This window comes from Rhinatrema bivittatum, chromosome 3 (assembly GCF_901001135.1).
Source record: "Rhinatrema bivittatum chromosome 3, aRhiBiv1.1, whole genome shotgun sequence".
NCBI lineage: Eukaryota > Metazoa > Chordata > Amphibia > Gymnophiona > Rhinatrematidae > Rhinatrema > Rhinatrema bivittatum.
The window spans coordinates 425,759,768-425,779,275 of NC_042617.1; the positions used below are offsets into that span (position 1 = coordinate 425,759,768).

Sequence of the window (19,508 nt, forward strand, 5' to 3'; positions counted from 1 at the left end):
GATAAGTTCTTGGATAAAAGGTCTATTAACTGCTATTTATCAAGTTGATTTAGAACAGTGGTCCCCAAACCTGTCCTGGAGGGCCACCAGCCAGTCGGGTTTTTGGGATATCCACAATGAATATGCATGAGAGAAAATTTGCATGTTATGGAGGCAGTGCATGCAAATTTTCTCTCATGCATATTCATTGAGGATATCCCAAAAACCCGACTGGCTGGTGGCCCTCCAGGACAGGTTTGGGGACCACTGATTTAGAGAATGGCCTCTGCTACTACTGGTATCATTAGCAAGGGATATTCTTAGTGTTTGGGTACTTGCCAGGTTCTTGTAGCCTGGTTTGGCTACTATTGGAAACAGGATGCTGGGTTTGATGGACCCTTGGTCTGACCCAGTACGGTAATTTCTTATGTTCTCATGTTCTTAATCTAAATCCGTATTCTCACAAAGGGAATGGTGCAGTCCAATGCAACCCTCGGGGTTCCCAGAATGTGTGCTCTGCCAGATGTGTCTAGAGACTTGTCTGTGAGATTAGGCATGAGAGGAGTTATATAACTGTACTGGTGGAAAAATGCCAGAAAAATCTGGAGGCTCAGAAGGGATTCAACTCCATACTCTCCTTTGCTAGGCAATACCCTTTCACAATTTGCAACCCTAAACTACAGGGTTGGCAACGGGAAAAGCTGCTTGATTTCCAGTGAAACAAGCTTAGCAGTATCGTGGAACACACTTCAATGGGATCTGTGAACAGACTACACTTGATGCCTGGTATTCTGATCAACTAGTGATTATGTTCTAATGGGAGTGTACGGAAAATCCCCGTGCTTTGGAGTGGAGGCCAGAAAGCAAAACACTGTTCGATTTAACCACTTGGACTGGACTAAACTGGATTCTTATCTAACCTAAATAAAATGATTTCCTTAGGGTCCTGGTACAAGAAATGCTAAATGTTAACTAATCATGCTCAGATGTCTGCCATCTACTACAAAGGATCAAGAGCTGAGGAGTGTAATATCTATAAAAACATTTACAAGCATTGCTGCTAAATAGACCATCTTTGCTACAAATCTCTAACATTTCTACCTCTGAATAAAAAGCAAGTCCTTGGAAACAAACAAAACTTTATGTGGGGTATCATATATGTAAACATGATAAAAAGTAGGGAGAGTAATTTTCAAAGGCATTTCCGCAGGGAAGCTTACATGCATATGTCCTATTCATGCATAAGTTTATTTATTTATACAATTCTTATATACCATTACTCAGAACACAAGGTTCTATCTTTACGGTTTACATAATACAGACTAATAAATAACAGTTGGAAAACAGAATAAATACAATAAAAACTTCAATAAAAATAATAAGATAGCTAAAATCTAGTCATAAAATAAAACTAAAAACAAGATTAGTATAGTTAAGAAAATAAAAGGTAGAATCATCTGATGGACTGCAGACTTATATATCATCCTGAGCGTTAATTCCATATGCTTTCTGAAAGCACCATGTTTTCAAGTCTTTCTTGAATCTCTTCAGGTTATCCTGCATTCTAAGTTCCAATGGCAAATTATTCCAGAGTTTCGGCCCTGCAACTGAAATGGCTCTTTCTCTCACTTCGCTCAAATGTGCTGATTTAACAGTAGGTACCGATAAGTTTATCTGTATTGAGCTGAGGCATTCCTGGAGGTGGACCTGGGGAGGTGTTTGCACCTTCATGCATGCTTTCACATTTTAATAAGTATGAACATACATTTTCATGGGAAATTTGTGCAGATATTTTAGCTGATATAACTTATGTGTGTAGAATTGGTGGGATAATTTTCCAAGTGGACAGTGCAGAGCATTAAAACTTGGTATGCATACATTTGCCAGCTAGCTTATGCGCAATGTTACAAAATTACCTCCAAAAGTATTTTCCCCTACCAAGGTCCCAATCAACATCATATTGGTCCCTATGTTTAGGATTTAAACCTATGACCAACCAAACCATGTGCTTGAAAACAGTTAAAATGCTAATCAATCAGAAAAACTAAAATGCTAGTATGGAAATTACTGCTTATAGCACAGGTTTACATATGAAGAGATGTAAAGATGGATGAACTGAGGAAATCAAGTCCCATTACATCTTTCAAAATTATAAGATGATGCTGTCATCTTGACATCTCAACTATTTTTCCACTGGAGGCAAGGGACACACCGTACAGTAAATTCATTAGGACAAATGTCACCAGGAATAGTTCACTACATGTATATGACCATCAGCATAGGTAGCAGCCAAGAAACTTCAAGCTGTTTTTAATGGCTATAGATCAGATGACATGCAGCTCAGCAGTTTAGTATGAACAGCTGAGAAGAGCATCAAGATGGGGTAACCATTCCAAGTGTTGTATGTCAAGAAAACATTAGCATGTCCTTAACCCATGTCTAGCGGTGACTATTCTACGTTACAAGAAAATAAAAATGTCAACATAACAGCTTCTATAGACCACTTAAATCAAGTTCATTGTACTAAGTAGTGTAAAATTTGACTTATAGCATAAAACATTAAACCAGATAATACAAACAAAATATAGTATAAAATTGGTATATATAACAAAAGCAAAAAATCTGAGCAGTTAAAAACAATAGTGCATATTGCCCAAGCCTTCAGGCATCCTCTACTTGTTTTCTCAATGTTATGCAATTGCCAAACATTTCTTTGCAGAAATGTTTGGCAATTGCATAACATATTTTCTCACTATGCAAAGCCATCAGTTGTCTCCAAAGCCTTACTGAAAGCCAAAATGTTTGTATAAACACAAATACAATATGGAAAGCAACTCTGTTATTACTTTACTATATTCCTTTTCCACACAGTTATATATAAAAAAGTGAAATATGTCTGGACTAGCAAAACAGATGAGCCAAAGCACATATCTAACAAACAACAAAAAGAAGGCAAATAATTCAGAGAAAGCTAGATGCCACAATGAAATCTTTAATTAGCCATGGATTTGCAAGCATTTGCCTACTTCCCTTTTCATTTTATTTACCAAAAAATTGCATTTAAAACTTTAATACCCCCTCAAAAAAAATCTCCCACTGAATGTAATGCATACCAGTCCAGTAGTACAAGTAGACAGCAAATATTATTTTGACTGATTTGTCTCTATTTTTAACTTCTTCAGTGTAAAAAAGCTCTTGACTTGAATACAGTCCAAGGATTGGACAATAAAGTCTGCTGTCACACAGAGCACGTGTAATCATTAGCAGTAAACACACATAGAAGCAGAAGATGCTTGATCTTTTCTACTATGTTGTACATTTCATCTGAACAAGTCACCTTTGATATTTTATCTTTTGTTATTTAACTGCTGCATATTAACTTCCTTAGTCAGCCTAGCACTTGTATAAATATGAGGAGTGGAGGGGAAAAGGCAATTTTTTCACATACACAGTACATTCTGTTTTAAAGACACTACTGACACTACAGTGCAGATCATTGATAAACACAGCTGTGCAGTCATAAAGGAGACAGGCCTTGAGGTTCAGGATGGGTCACTAAACTGGACGTGTTAGAGGTTGCTAAAGATTCTGTGAGAGAAGGGGAATTCTCCAGTGATTGCTATGGCTGCAGAATCAGAGCAAACTGCAATCTTTGATTATAATACTTATTAGCAGATTTACCTATTTCTTTTGATTCTGCAACCATAGCAACTGCCATAGAATTTGCCCTTTGCTAAGGAATCTAGCCCTGGGCAGGGAATTGCAGGAAACTGCCCAGTATAGTTCCAAAATCAGCCTCCATTCCTCCTGTTGCTGCTGCTGGTAGGGATGTGCATTCATTTGAAACAAATGAGACCATTTTCTTTTTATTTGTGGACCCCCCCAAAAAAATTGAGGGTACCCACAAATTTAAATAAACATGTTCATTTCATTTGTTTATGTTTCCCATTCAAGTTTTTGTCTGTAATGAGCAAGCAACAGGTGCAGGTAAGGAGTAACTGGAGACTATAACAACTAACGCTTGCCCTTATGACAATAAAGCCTTGTTAGAGCTGAGGCAGGAGAAGTTGGCAAGAATACTAGGCAGAGGACAAATCACAGTGAAGCATCTTTTTAACTAGCCTATAGCTGCCTTCTGGATGAAGTAACATTGACATCATCCCACTGAAAGGTCAAACCATGCACAAAGAAACTGCATTTGCTTTGTTGGATTTTGCAGAAAAGGATCTCTTTTCAGAATCTCTCTGACAGTTAAAGAAAAGCTTTAAAATAGTAGGCAATAGCACTGGCAAAAGGTTTTTTTCTGATTTCTGCTGTAGACAATGGTCTCATTCACTGTGAATGAAAAGAAAGCAGTTCCACTGCCTTTATGTTCACTAGAGGCAGGGTAAGAGTGGAGATTGAAGCAGTACCAGGATTTTTGTGTTTCTGTCTGACACAGCACAGTGCAGTGCAGTGAGGTTAACTAAAGAAAGAATAAAGTGAAGAGAAACACAGCCTTGCCACCTTTCTTGGTTCTGTTTTTAATATATTTTTTAATGTTAAAAAGGAATCAGTCATCAGTGCACACACATATACTGTGTGTGTGTGTGTATGTGAGAGAGAGAGAGAGTTTTTTGAACACACTGTGAGAGATAGCCCTAGGAAGACAGATACTGAGTTTGTGGAACCACTAGCAAGTTGCTGCTATTTCTGCTTGACAAGTTGGCTCTATGCTTGATAAGCACTGAAATGAACTCAATCTGTCACATTTATTCAGTATTAGAGTGGTACTGTGAGTGCTGGTACAGTATCAATAAATGCTATTGTGATATCAAAACCCCCAGTAGGCATTTCCAATTCCATCATGACCTCACTGCGAATGATGGATCAGCAGGTTATACATTTTGTAAATAAATAAATCATCACTGTGAGGAAAGGGCAGAGGAGGGAATGGCAAGGGCAGAATATTTGCTGCATAGTCAGACCAGCCTGGGAGACGTACAAGCAGTAATAGTAGCAATAAAGAAAAAAGAAAGTGCCCTGCCCCTAAACTTAAAAGAGACTTTTTTCTTTTTTAGCCACAGAAAGCCAGAAGTGCAAGCAAATCCAAGAGCTCCTTCTACCAGTCAGGAGGCTGGCCAGCAGCCCCCTGCTATACATCTGCAGAGGCAATTCACTATAGAGGAAATAGGGAGGTTTTCTGTATCACTGCCCAGAGGCAAGAGACAGGCAGCATCAAAAGTAGTAACAAGGTGCATCAGGGAAATGATGGCCTTTGATGACCTGGACTTTAAGCAAGTATGCATGAGTTTATTTATATTCCACTTTTCAGCAGATTACATTCAGGTACTATAAGTATTTTTGTATCCGAACTGGGTTTACAATCTAACTCCTAGATTCATCAAGCTGCAATGTTCTTTTCACAGGAGGAGGTCCCAATATCCCTGGCCCCTGTGAAGTCACAACAGTCCATCCCTCACCCCTGCCCCCCAATGTGGCCTGGGTCCGATCCTTGGACCTTATCCCATTCACATGGCTGGGGCCAAGGTAAGTTCTGCTCCATTTTGGGAAAAGGCGCTTACCAGACCAGGTGAAGAGTGCACCCGGCCCCAACACAGAATCCATTTTAAAGTAGGGGGCTCTGAAGGAGGGTCATGGATGGGGGGAAGGTGCTGAACTTTTTGGGGGGGAGCAGGGGGATGGATTGTTGTGACTATGGCAGGGCCGGGGAGATGGAAGTGAGAGGGGGCATTGGTGTCAGGGGCAGGGTCCATATTTTAGTGTGTGCTTTGGGGAGGGAGGAAGGGGGGATGGGGCTGTCGCTGACCAGACCTTTTTTTTTTTTTTAAGGTTTTCAACATTTTGGGGGTATTTAGGCCACCTCAACTGGTGGCCCCAGGTTGAGACAGGGGACAGACTTGATCCCCGCTTAACCTCCCTGTTTGCAGTCAGTTCTTTTTCTGCCACATTAAATGTTCCATGAGAGCTTCGGGACCTACATTAGGGTCCTGGGCCTTCCACCACACATCTAATGCTTTTCAATGAGGTGTTATTTTATCTCAGCTCTCCACCTTCTTGGTCAGCCGCGATAAAATATTTCCATAGAATTGACTAGTTATGACCTTCTTTGCATGCATTATTCATGCATGCAAAACACATACAAAGAAGATCATTGTAATAGGGGAGGGCATCTGCACGGTAGATGCAAAATATCATGTATATTGCTGTGATAGTGTGTGATATCACACAATTAACACACACAATTAATATATCTTATCAATGTCCTATAACACACAGCATCAGATACTTAGAAAACGCAAATGTGCAATCTGCCATCTCTTGCCACACAATGGGCTACAAACGGTGTCAGAAAATAGGCGCTCAAATTGTCATTCATCTGCTGGTTGTTATTAACCCTAATACATCCCTTAAAACTGTAAAAAATACAAAATATTAAATCTGAAGATACTTCGCTCTACAACACCAAAATCTTGCCAAGCGCTCTGTTTACTGCAGGAAACCCGACAATCGACACGGGCCCATGTTTCAGCAACAAAACGACTGCATCAGGGAACTGGGTTATCATCACTGCAGCAATAAAGATACATGGGCCTGTGTCGGTTGTCAAGTGTCCTGCAGTAAATACAGCACTTAGCAAGGTTTTGGTGTTCTAGGGCTAAGTATCTTCAGCGTTATTTTTTACTCCTTTTTACAGTATTAAAGAATGTATTAGGCGTTAATAACAACCAGCAGATGAATAAGAATTTGATCGCCTATTTTCTGGCACTGTTTGTAGCCCATTGTGTGGCAAGTGATGGCAGATTGCACATTGGCGTTTTCTAAGTATCTGAATCTGTGTGTTATAGGACATTGATAAGAGATATTAATTGTGTGAGTTAATTGTGTGAGTTAATTGTGTGAGTTTATTGATGCATAAGAAGAAAGATAAGTTTTGAACCTGTTATTTTTTGTATGGTTTCTGCTACTCAGGTTCTTGCCCTTTTTTGTAGTTTAATAGTGTGAGATATATCATGATCTAGAGCCCTATTGCAGCTTCATGATTCACCCGGTAAGTTTGTACCTGAGCAATGAAGGCTAAAATGATAAGCCCAGGGTCACAAGAAGCAACAGGGGACTTTAAATCCTGGTTTCCCTGGTTCATAGCCCATTGCTCTAATCACTAGACAATTCCTCCACATTAGCCCCTAATTATAAAGTGCCCTCTAGAAGTACATTTAGTAGATATGTTATCCCCACCCTGTGCAACTAGTGCCGTAGTATCATGCAGGCACAGGCAGAGAGAAGCAACAGTTTTCTCTTGGATAGGTTCAATGGTGGGTCCGGAGATAGGAACAGTGGCAACCTCTACCAACTCATGTACACTCCGCCCTCCCCTTATGGATGGTCCCGAGCTCAATAGTGATCTGTTAGCAGCAGCAGCATTAGTAATGCAAGTCAGCATGGAGCCCGTGAATTCAAGCTTGCTTGCCCTTCAGCGCCCCTAATCCCTCTTCATGCAAGGCTTCCTCTTACAACAGAATCTCATACAAGCGGGGCCGACGCGTCCATTAGGTGAACTTCGGCGGTCGCCTAGGGTGCTGAGCCGTAGGGGGCACCGAAGAGCAGCCACGTGGTGCCGCAAGCAGGGCCTATCCCACTCGCGGCAAAGAGAAATAGAGACTGTGAGCTTCTCAGTCCCTGCTCGTGGCCCTGAGAAGCACATGGTCGGTGCCGAAATAGGTAGGGGGGGGGGGGCGTGATACTGTGCTTTTCAGGGTCACGAGCAGCGCGCTGCTCACGGCCCTGAGAAGTACACAGTCGGTGCCGAAACAGGTAGGGAGGGTGCGACCGGGGAGGGGGCGCAACCGGGAGCACCCAATACCCTTGCACCAGCCCTGCATACAAGGGCGGGGCCACTGCAGGGCCTGTGAGTGCATGCTGGCTCACAGACCCTATTCTAACTTCCACTACTAATGCCGTTGGTGCCCGAATAGAGCTACCATTTGAGGGTTTGTGACCTCATTTGGGGTCACGACCAACAGTTTGGAAAGCCCGGCCCTAGCACATTTTGTTCCTTGTTTCTTGTTCACTGCCCAGTCTTCCCACATAGATTGTAAATCCTTCAGGGTAGGTGACTCATTCCCTGTTGTATCTGTACAGCTTGTGTTAAATTTCTGTGCTGATACCAATGTATTCATATTTTATCTTATAAAATGCAATATAAAAACTATTAATTCTATGTAATAAAATAACAACAATCCAGAATAAGATATTTTACCTATTTATCTCCAGTATGTTCACACCATATAAGCTTTCAATTATGTATTTTCCTGGAGCACTTGCTTTGTTAATTAAATTTTCATCTTTATACCTGGTAAGGTAACAGAGAAGGAAATCAAACTGAACTTAAAAAAAGCTATTGGCATTATCAATGAAATAATATTTTACCATACATTTCAAGATATTAGGAATATGTAAGTAATATCTGTTAACTGTTAGATAATCTAAGCCATTCTACTCACACAATCTGAAAATTTCTGCTAAAGTTTGCAAGTTGTATCGTCATTACCTCATATCCTTATTCTCACTTTTAATTAGAAAATTTGAATTTATAACTGAACTATAATGTACTTGCTCCATATCACAGATTAATATTTATATAACTAATACTATTATTACACAAATGGAAACATTTGTAGGTGTATTTTGCAAAAAAGCAAGAGCACCTTTTGTGGACAATGTGTATAATCTGTAAATTCATCCATCCATATACATTTCTGACATATGCATGTGTGCCTGCTTACCCTTAGAAGCCAATGCAATAAGACCTATGGTGAAATTGATGCTAGTTGTCAGCGCGTATTTTTTAGTGCACGCAACAAAAGCAGGCACCTCTATGGATGTAATAAAGGGACTGTATGCAAATGAGATACACGCAGAAAATCTGTGCAAATGTGGAATCCGCACAAAAACACACGTTCATGGCCCTATGTAATAAATCGCGCAGAAACCCATGATGAAACCTGCATTAACGTGGCACTCATGAGTGATTCTCAGGGTGAAAGCCTTTCCTTTTTATAACACAATAAAAAAGATAATGGTCCGGGAGTGGAACTGAAGGTGGGTAGAGCAATATCTAGCCCCTTCATGTTCCGTCTCTGATTGCGTGACAGCTGTACCAACGGATGCCGGCAGGCGCTGAAATGCAACAGAGATGTCTACAGCCAACCCACAAAAATGTTCCAAGCATCCAGAGAAATTGAAGGTAATCCATGATTACCCCAGAATAAACCAGTCTCCAGACATGCACTTTAACTTAACTCCTGCCCTGATCCAGGTGCTAAAAACTCCCCATTCAAAAACCCACACTAACCGATGTGCAGCTCCCTGCATAGCCCGTGAATAGTTCATTGCCTCATTTGCATGAAGCTAAACCACTCACATGTTTTAAAGCGGGTTTATGCACGCATTTTTCCCGCAGCGAACACTTTATTACATACCCACATAAAGCTAGCACAGGAAATATGTGCTAAATCCCGCACAAGTATGCATATAAACTCACAGCAGCTTTAGTGCTGCATATTACATTGGCCCCCTTAGTCAGGCAGTCGTGTAGATGCATATCAAACAAAGGAGGAGCAGCACAGTTGAACCAGGTAGGGCTTCTGCCGGCAGTGGCTGGTGACAATGGTGTAAGGCAGTGGGCCAGAGTTCATGGGCCTGTACTGGTTCCTGGATCCAGCAGTGGTGGTAAGGTAGAGGGACAAGAAAAAGGTGAACTCAGGCTGTGCTGGGGTCCAAAGTGGGCATTATTGTTTTTACTCCCTACCACTATCAGCCGTTTGGAGGGCAACCAATGCTGCCCGATCAACTGAGCTGGGCTGAGCATAAGGAGGTCCAGGTATAGCTGGGCTAGGGGGCCCAAATGCGTGAATCAAAAGAAGCACCCCTCAATGTAATGCCTGTGGCATACACTTTTCAATTTGTTAGTTTTATTGTTCCTGTTCTCAAGAGTTTAAAGCATTTATTTTTCATGGTCACTACACTTCATGGCTCTATCTCCACCATAAAACACATCTTAACCTATTTTTGGGCAGATGGGAAAAGGAAACAAACTTGTACCATTGAACCACAGGGGCTGGGAATCCTTGGACAGTGAAAAAAAGCTTCACAGACATCTTTTCCCATACAGTACAGGACGTCAGTTGCACCAAGATTTCAGGAGCACGACTTATCGACTCTTTAGGGATGTATCTCTTCAACATAGCCATCTTTTCCTCTACCTGTTATATAATATACAAATAAGCATACAAACTGTATAAGATGCAGCTGGACTGGGCATTACTATAACATGACTTCTATCATATAGAAATGTTTAGACTATACGGTAACTTTCAAACAGCCACTCACAGGCGAACCATGGAAACTTGTATGCTGACTCGCGGTAATGCATGTGGCCATTTTATAACATACGCACGTATATGCTTGCATAATATAAAATAGGCTGTACGCGCGTACATGTGCGTGCAATTTTATATGGATGTGCGCATATACGTGCAAATGCCACCTCTGCCGTATAAGTGGGGGACTAGTAATAGAATTGCACAATGACGCAAATACAAATAAAACAACTTTGTTCCCAGGTTGCTCAGTTAAGGGATCGGACATCTTAACCCCTCCCTGTAAATTAGCCTCCCTTTTATCCTGTTAGCCCCAACCCATCAAACCCCACTAACCTTGTTAGTTTTTTTGTTGTAGGACTTACCCGCCATCCATCGCAGAATTAAAGTTACATGGGAGGGGACCCAGCACATGCTTGGGTCACATGCAAATTTCATTGAGAAATCTAGGAACACCCATTACCCCACCCACACCATACCCATGCCCTGCCCCTTTGTCAGCAAAAAACTTGTGTGTGTGCCAGGAGATTCGAGCATACTTGCACGCCTTTTTAATTCCGCATGGCCCACGCTGGCCCGGGTTTTGCACATATCTCCCAGCTTCGGCGCACGTAAGGCTTTTAAAATTCACCTGAACATGAGTTGCAATAGTATGCACTAACTCAAATAGTGTGCACTTAAATCAAGCATGGTGAGCACTATCTCAAAATAAAGTGAACTACATGAAAAAGTTTAACAATTTGAAATGTCATTAATTTTATCATCGTTTTGGTTTAGAATGACATTAAACAAAATAACAATGTCATTAAAACAGAAACAAATCCCTAATAATTTTGCTTTTGTGAAGCCATTTGCAAAACATCTGCAAACTGCTGATGAGCTGTAGAATCATGCACATCAGTTTATTAGTGGTTTTGAATTAGCAAAATTACATGTGGAAAATCCTGCAAAGTAATTTTCAGCACAACAATTACACCTCAGGGAAGTGTTAAGTTTTTTTTTTAATAATAAAGTATGCAGTTGTTTTGCAGATTTTATTTCAAAACAAAACCCCACCAATCCATTTATATATTATTTAAATGAGCCAGCACCACAAGAAAAACTTAGCATGGTACCAAATCATTTTGTTGAAGTAATTCACCATTTAGTACACTGGTCAAATACATTGAACTAATGTTAGGCCACACAAATAAATGAATTAACAAAAGTTTGAAATTTGTGAGCAGTAGTGCCAATTGTCAAGGCTTCCATGTATCTAATGTAGAAGTCCTGACAGCTAGCACTATTGTTCACAAGTTTCAAACACATGCTCCTTCAACCATTTATCTGGATGTGCATTACACAGACACAAGTGAAGGTATGAAAATGTAACATTCAAGGATGTTTTTAACATATTCATAAATTCTGCCATTATTTTGTTCACATCTCTGTCATCCAAATTGACTGAAAGGTGTAACTAATTACCATCCTCTGTATGGTGACTTTATCCAGTTGTGCCCTAGCAGCAGCCCTAGCCTTGCAAATCTCTTCCTGTAAATACGCCAGCTCCATGATATACCAAACACCTTCAGAATGCTGACTCTGCTGCTCCTGAGCCCTGCAAAGAAAGCAAATATGATACAGAATTTATGACTGACAGCATAGTCTTGTTATAGTGTCTAAGTTTGATGGCAAGAGAGAAATTTGATTTTGAAATTCTCAATAACAATAAAAATATAGACTCAGTAGAAACTAAAAGCAGCAATACTATATCTAAAAGGAATTCCAGCTTCCAATGCTCAAGGCTTTTTGCTAGCATGACTGATAGGAAACCTATCAGTTATAATGTCTGTTCTAAATATCGTCTACCAGCACATGCCAGACTGACACATTACACTTTTCCAGTGAAAAAACAAAATTAAAAAAAAAGTCTTTAACATCCATATTTGTACCAAAAAGGCTCTCATATCCCAGCTGTTAAGAGAGTGGAATTATAATATAATTTTATTTTGTAAGTTAAGCAATTTTCAATGGCCCAGCTAGATACAAAATCAGAAGATGTACCCACAGTTCTGTTATTTACTGTATTTTTTTAATTAACCTTTGATTACACGCCTCACATCAAAAACAGATAACAAAGCATGGAGCTATATAAAAAAATTGTATTCCTTCCCCACAAGTCCCACCCATATTTTCAAATCCATTTCTTGATCATAACAAATGGAATAAAATGTCATATTAAAATCCCTATAAGTTAAAAATAATATTTCCATGACACAACATCTTAACTGAGTATTATGCTGAAATCTATAACCTTACATCAGATAACATTCATTGAGCAACAGGACTTCACCTGTTTTCTAGATTTTACAGTTAGTTTCCAATTTAAAATCTAACATACCACATATTTGGGCCAAAAAAAATGTGTACCCATGTAGATTTTCTTTAAAAATTTGCTTACATGGGTATTTTGGCACAACAATCCCCATGACTTTTCCACATCCTGTATCTGTGGATAGAGGAAAAGAGAGGAAAAATAGGCCTGCAGATTTGAAAGTGCCATTCTGTGTGGGTATTTTATTCTCCAAACCTAAACACATCTCCAGAAAAATCCTCATTTAATGTAGCTAAAAGTACATACATTGTGAACCCTGTGCATCTTTTTTAGCCACTCACAGGAAAGTTTTCCTGGGTAAATTGCTATTTAGCTGGTTAAACAGCTTTGAAAATTATCCTCAATTAGGTTGATAGAAATGCAAAATAAAAGCAATAGGGATGAGTGCTCGATGTGATCTACTTGGATTTCAGCAAAGCTTTTGATAGGATCCCACATAGAAAGCTTGTGAATCAAATGAGAAACTTGGGAGTGAGCGCCAAGGTGGTGGTGTAGATCTCAAACTGGTTGATGGATAGAAGACAGCGTGTAATGGTAAATGGAACCTTCTCTGAAGAGGGAACAATGTTAAGTGGAGTGCCACAGGGATTGGTGTTGGGAACGGTTCTGTTCAATATCTTTGTGAGCGACATTATGGAATGGATAGAAGGTAGAGTTTGTCTATTTGTGGATGATACTAAGATATGCAACAAAAGCTCAGCATAAGGAGTAGAGAGAATGAAACGCGATTTAAGAAACCTTGAACAGTGGTCGAAGATATGGCAGCTGGGAATCAATTTCAAGAAGTGCAGAGTCATGCATCTGGGGTACAGTAATCCAAAGGAGCTGTATGTGATGGGGGGTGAAAGACTGTTGTACAGGGACCAAGACAGGGACCTTGGAGTGATAGTGTCTGGCGATCTGAAGAGAAGCAATGTGACAAGGCGATAGCTAAATCCAGAAGAATGCTGGGCTATATAGAGAGAGGAATATCCTGTAAGAAAAAAGAGGCCTTATAAAGGTCCTTGGTGAGGCCTCACCTGGCATACTATTTTCCATTCTGAAGACCGTGTTTCAAAAGGGATAGAGACAGGATTGAGGCAGTACAGATAAAGGTGACCAAAACGGTAGGAGTCTCCATCAAATGACTTATGAGGAAAGGCTGAAGGACCTAAATATTTATAGCCTGGAAGAGAGGAGGTGCAGGGGAGATATGATACAGACCTTCAGATACCTTACAGGTTTTAATGATGCACAAACTTTGAACCTTTTCCATTGGAAAGGAAACAGTAGAACTAGGGGTTACGAAAGAAACTTCCTGGGGGACAACTCAGAACCAATGTCAGGAAATATTTCTTCACAGAGAGGGTGGTGGTTGCCTGGAATGCATTTCCAAAGGAGGTGGCGAAGACAAAAACAGTTAAAGAATTCAAAGGGGCATGGGATAAACACTGTGGATCCCTAAAGTCTTGAGGACAGACATGAAGAAAAGAGTGCATGGGGGTAACCCACCCGGTGCAACAGTCACTATCCTTAGCAGAAGCATGGGGATTACTATTCTCAACCAATAAGCCTTGATACTTTTGACACAACTGTAACAACACTTTGATGGTGAGAGGAAAAATAAAGGGGAATTGGTTTCAGAGGGCAAACAAAATGGGCCCCTGACTTTTACAGTCTGCGGTACTAATATGCAGACATAAGCGATAACCAGGACTGGTTCTACAGTCAAGTCCAAAAACAAAGCAAATCAGCATTGCTGGAAATTTCAGAAAGGCTCCCCACTCCGTAAAAATGTTGCTTAAAGTATTTTTTTTAATGAGTTTGGCAGTTGCTTGGTTTTTCATTGTAAATATTACTTCCCTTCTCATAAGGATTGGAGATAATTGCACAGACTTCCCTTAAGAGAAACCTAGGTGTGACCTACACAGTGAGGTAGATATTACCATAAGAAGCTTGCTGGGTAGACTGGCTGGACCATTTAGTTCTTTTCTGCCATCATTACTATGTTATTATGTTATATGGTATTAACAAAACACACAGAGGTCAATATCCAAAGATTTTTGCCCAGGTAAATTTTGAAGTTATCAAATCAAAAACCATGATTTGAAAATTCCCCTCCCCCAGCTTTCTGGATACATTATGTCTGAGTGCCAAGGAATGCTGGAGGTGATCCTGGGACATGGTTTAACTTTATCTGGCTAAATATGTTCAGAAAACTGCCGCCTTAAAGTTAGCTGAATAACTAAAATGAAAAAAACCTAGCAGCAGCAGCCAATCCCATCTCCCCTCCTCTCCAACCCCCAAGATTTAAAAAATTTAGCAGAACATTAGTGATTCATTTCCCTCATTCCTCAAAATTATAGAAATATAGCAGGCCAAGATTGACTAATTTCCCATCTCTTCCAAAATAAAGAAAAACATAGTTGGCGAATGGGGCTAATCTTCTGCATTCCCATTGTACCAATAATTAATATTAATTTATTTGCTTCACTCATGTGACTAGACCCTTATTGGTCTAGTTACATGACAGCTGTCAATGAGGGGCCCAATCCCCATTCAATTCTTAACAGGGATTGAACGTGACGAGGCCTATCAGGGATCTATTCACATGAGTAAGTGCCAGTACATTTGACAACTGTACTGACACTTAATATTTATTTATTCACTTCACTCAGATGAACAGAGCACTGATTGGTCCTGTCACTGAAATTTGTCAGTAAAGAGACCAATCGCTGTTAGTTCTGAAGGGACCAATTAGTGGTCTGAATAATCAGCTAAACTTATCCAGATAACTTTATCCAGATAACTTCTTCACTCACTAGCTTACTGAATAGCAACTTCATAATATTTATATTTAAGCAATAACCTCAATGGACAAGACGTTTACTAACAGTAAATGGCAATATATTGCCACATTTTAGATGATCACTTTATAAGCCACAATCTTGATATTTATAAAATGTGCAGCATTTTTCTACATAACACTTCTTGTTATCAGTAGATTCAATGGCATTATGAAAAATCTTGTAACAAACAATGCTGCTACTTCCTCTCTTGTTATGGAATGTGATATTCAGCACAACACTAAGTACCTTTGGACAAGAAAAGCTGAACCTTTGGTTAAAATACAAGTAGACCTAAGCAAGTGATTTTAACAGAGCTACCATATGGTTTACCTTTTCTTGAAAGCAGATACAGTGTATTCTAGAGCTTCATTTTCTGCAGAGCTATGGACACGTTTTCCATGACACAATCTACATATATATGAAGAATCTGTATGCATCTGAGTAGAAGCAGAAGTCCTTCGAAAGATTATAAAAAAGAAGTAAAAGATGATTATCAATTATAGCCTTACTTCCACAGAAATATTGACAGATATAATAGGCATTTTTTTTATTTTTAAAACTGTTGGAAAGTTATTTGTTGCCTCATGTCACACACATAACTATAACTATAACATAACTATAAATATAACATAAAAATTAAGACATAAATCGTCCAGAAAAACAATGTCAATTGGAACCTACATATAAACTTCAGTAAAATATATAGGGCCCAATATTCAGCACTGGCTGGATAACTATCTTATAGGATCATTCATCAAAATGGCGTTAATGCCCGCGATAACATCGTAACGCATGCATTAATGCCATTACACATGTGATTCTAATAATATTGCATTGTGCAAATGCAAATTTTTCATAGGGGTGGGAATGGGGAGAAGTTTGGGCGGGATTAATGAAAATGAAGGACATTTTCACACTGTGATAGTATACCGCACATTTTAATGCTGGAAATAACTACTCCTTTTTTCCTGGCATTAAGCTGTGCGAAATACCCAAAATGGCTGTAATGCAATTTGCAATAAAGATTTCAAATTGCATTTTGGGCATATTTGGGCTTGAGGAGAGGGAGAGGGGAGAGAAGTAGCATGGAGTGGAGTGGAATGGAGTAAAGAAAGAGAGCCTCTGGGGACACCTTCACAGTATTCAACTTCACCTTGAGTTATTAGCTGGCCCTCCTATAGTGATATATAGGAGGGCCAGCTAATAACTCAAGGTGAAGTTTTGGTGGTGGTTTAAGGTTTTGAGGCTAGTTTGACATGCAGAGTGAGATGTAAGAACAGCACAGTACACCTCAGTGAAGATTTGACGTCATTTGGATTGAGGAAAGTCAGACTAAGATGAGATTACGTTGATGTTCTCTCGCCCTAGCTTGATAGTACCATGTTATAGAGGCCATCAAGCTAGGGCGAGAGAACGGAAGTAATCTTATCTTTGTGAGACTTTCCTCTCTCCAAATGATGTCAAATCTTCACTAGGTGTACTGTGCTGTTCGTACGTCTCACTCTGCATGTCAAACTGGCTCCAAAACCCTAAACTACCACCAAAACCTCATCTCGAGTTATTAGCTGGCCCTCCTATAGTGATATAAATAGTTGACTACTATGAATGTCTTATAAAGAGGTCATCTCTCTCTCTCATTCAGCAAAGTCAGTGAATATACATATACACTGAATATACATATATCACAGGCAAATTTTAAAACCTCTACACACACACACCAAAGTCTGGAGGTATGCGCAGAAGTTGGGCCAGCACATGCACATGCCACACGTGTATCTCTCAGTAGGCACATTGAAATGTTTCCCCAAAAAAGGGGTGTGGGCATTCCTGATTTTATCAATAAATCCAGCAAGTATATATTTGCGCATACCGGGTTCCCCTACTGCGTAACTTTACTTCCGCTATGTAATTCCTGAAAAAAAAAACATGGGCTAGGAGCGGGGTTTTAAAGGTTGGGGCTAACAGCATAAAAAGTAGGCAATTTAACTCAGGGTGTTTCAAAGTCCTACCCTTTAACTGGGCAAAGTGGGAAAGAACTGGAGAAACTGGTAACTGCATCGGCGCATATCTAATAAAATCCCCCCCACGTGGAAGAGATGGCAGTTGCACGCACATGCATGTCCATATAAAATTGCGTGCACATGTATGCGGTACAACCAATTTTATGTGATAAAATGGCCATGTCCATTGGTGTGAGCCAGCATATACTTTTACAAGTTTGCCTGAGTGGCTGTTTGAAAGTTACCATCTTAGTCGGATAAGTCTACCCAGCTAAGCTTAGGCCTGCTCTATGGGGCAACTAAACTTAGACAAAACCTTATGCAGCTAACTTTGAATATCAGTAGGTAGCCGTATAAGTTATACAGATAACTTGCTCTGCCTCTGATCTACCCACCCAGTACATGCCTACTTTTTGTGCATGTAACTTTTAGCCATATAAGAGACACAATCAAGTGATTTTAACAGAGTTACCATATGGTTTACCTTTTCTTGAAAGCAGATACAGTGTATTCTACAGCTTCCTTTTCTGCAGAGCTATGCACATATTTTCTATGACACAATCTACATATATATGAAGAATCTGTATGCATCCGAGTAGAAGCCGAAGTCCTTCAAAGATAATAAAAAAATAAGTAATAGATGATTATCAATTATATCCTTATGGAAACATATCACTCTCACTTCCACAGAAACATTCAGGAATATAATGGACTTTTTTTATTTTTAAAACTCTTAGAAAGGTACTTATTGCCTTTTGTCACATACTATATGCATGGTTTATCTTCAGCTAGCATTATTTATTTATGCATAAGGGACTTATATGGGTAAGCAGCAGCCACTGATCATAGGTGCATATTTAGCAGCCACTACTTAGCTGGATAAGTCCCACTTATCCGGTTAAATAGCGCTGAATGCACTTTGAATATTGAGCCCATAGCCTATCATCAGCAGGCAGAATGGTCCACAGAGTAGAACCTATATAGAGCACACTGGTTCAAGTTTGTTGAAGCTTATAAACACAGGTAGTCAAAATAGCTATCAACTTTAACTGAGCAACCTCAGCTTTCGTGCTGATACATACATCTTTAACATATTAACCAGGGAGCATACAGTATATTTTCTAAATATAAAAGTTTATGAATTATAACCAGTATTTTGAATTGGATTCTCCATGTCATAGGAAGTCAGTGTAAATCTTACAAAAATAGGAGATATATTGTCCCAAGGTCTGGTGCCTACACGTATCCTAGAAGCTTCCTACTTTATTAGCAGCAATACCTAAGTTGGTTCTTGGTAACCCACTTAATGGCTGTTACAGCAGCATAATTGCCCAAGTACCATTGCCTGCAGTTCTGATCTAAAAATTTTAAAGGTCTCAACAACTTAAATTTATAAAAGATAACTTTAACAACATTCCTGATGTGCACTGTAAAACACAATTTTGAGTCTAAAATACCTAGGTTCCTAGCTTGAAAAATGATTTGGCATGGAAACTTTACTGCACATCAAATACTCTATTGGAAAACTTTTTCCAATCCACAGGAGGGTAGTCTTCTGTAGGAATGTGCATTAATTTGAAATGAATAGGTTAAACATAGCAAATGTGCCCATATTCATTTCACTTGTAGACCCCCAAAACAAATGAAGGGGGTTCCAAGAATAAAACAAATATTTTTCGGCCCATTTGTTTATGTTTCCCACTCTTTTCTATGGCCCATCTAAGTCTACTACAGAGAAAAACAATTGGTAATTATAGCAAGCATCTTTTCCTTGCGTAACATCACTGCCTTGTCAGAGCTTTGTCAGAGCCAAGGCAGGACAAGTTGGTAAGGAGACTAGCCAGAGAACAAATCACAGTACAATATCCTTTTAACTAGCCTATAGTGACAATCTCGATCAAGTGATGCTGACCCACTCAAACTATAAAGTCTGAGCAAGTTCAAG

The 19,508-nt window shown here is 39.6% G+C and overlaps 1 protein-coding gene across 2 annotated transcripts in view; it reads right to left on the reverse strand.

Annotated features, from left to right (window-relative positions):
- The window catches only part of MYOM2 (myomesin 2), a 261,629-nt gene that overhangs the window by 205,868 nt on the left and 36,253 nt on the right, over positions 1-19,508 (reverse strand). Inside the window, exons 3-7 of one of the 2 annotated variants that reach the window (XM_029595751.1) lie at positions 18,048-18,173; positions 15,894-16,019; positions 11,826-11,958; positions 10,084-10,244; positions 8,240-8,332 (exon numbers count right to left, since the gene is read on the reverse strand). In XM_029595751.1, coding sequence (XP_029451611.1) covers positions 8,240-8,332; positions 10,084-10,244; positions 11,826-11,958; positions 15,894-16,019; positions 18,048-18,173 — 639 coding nt within the window. The remainder of the gene's footprint in view (positions 1-8,239; positions 8,333-10,083; positions 10,245-11,825; positions 11,959-15,893; positions 16,020-18,047; positions 18,174-19,508) is intronic. The other variant, XM_029595753.1, reaches the window with a different exon arrangement.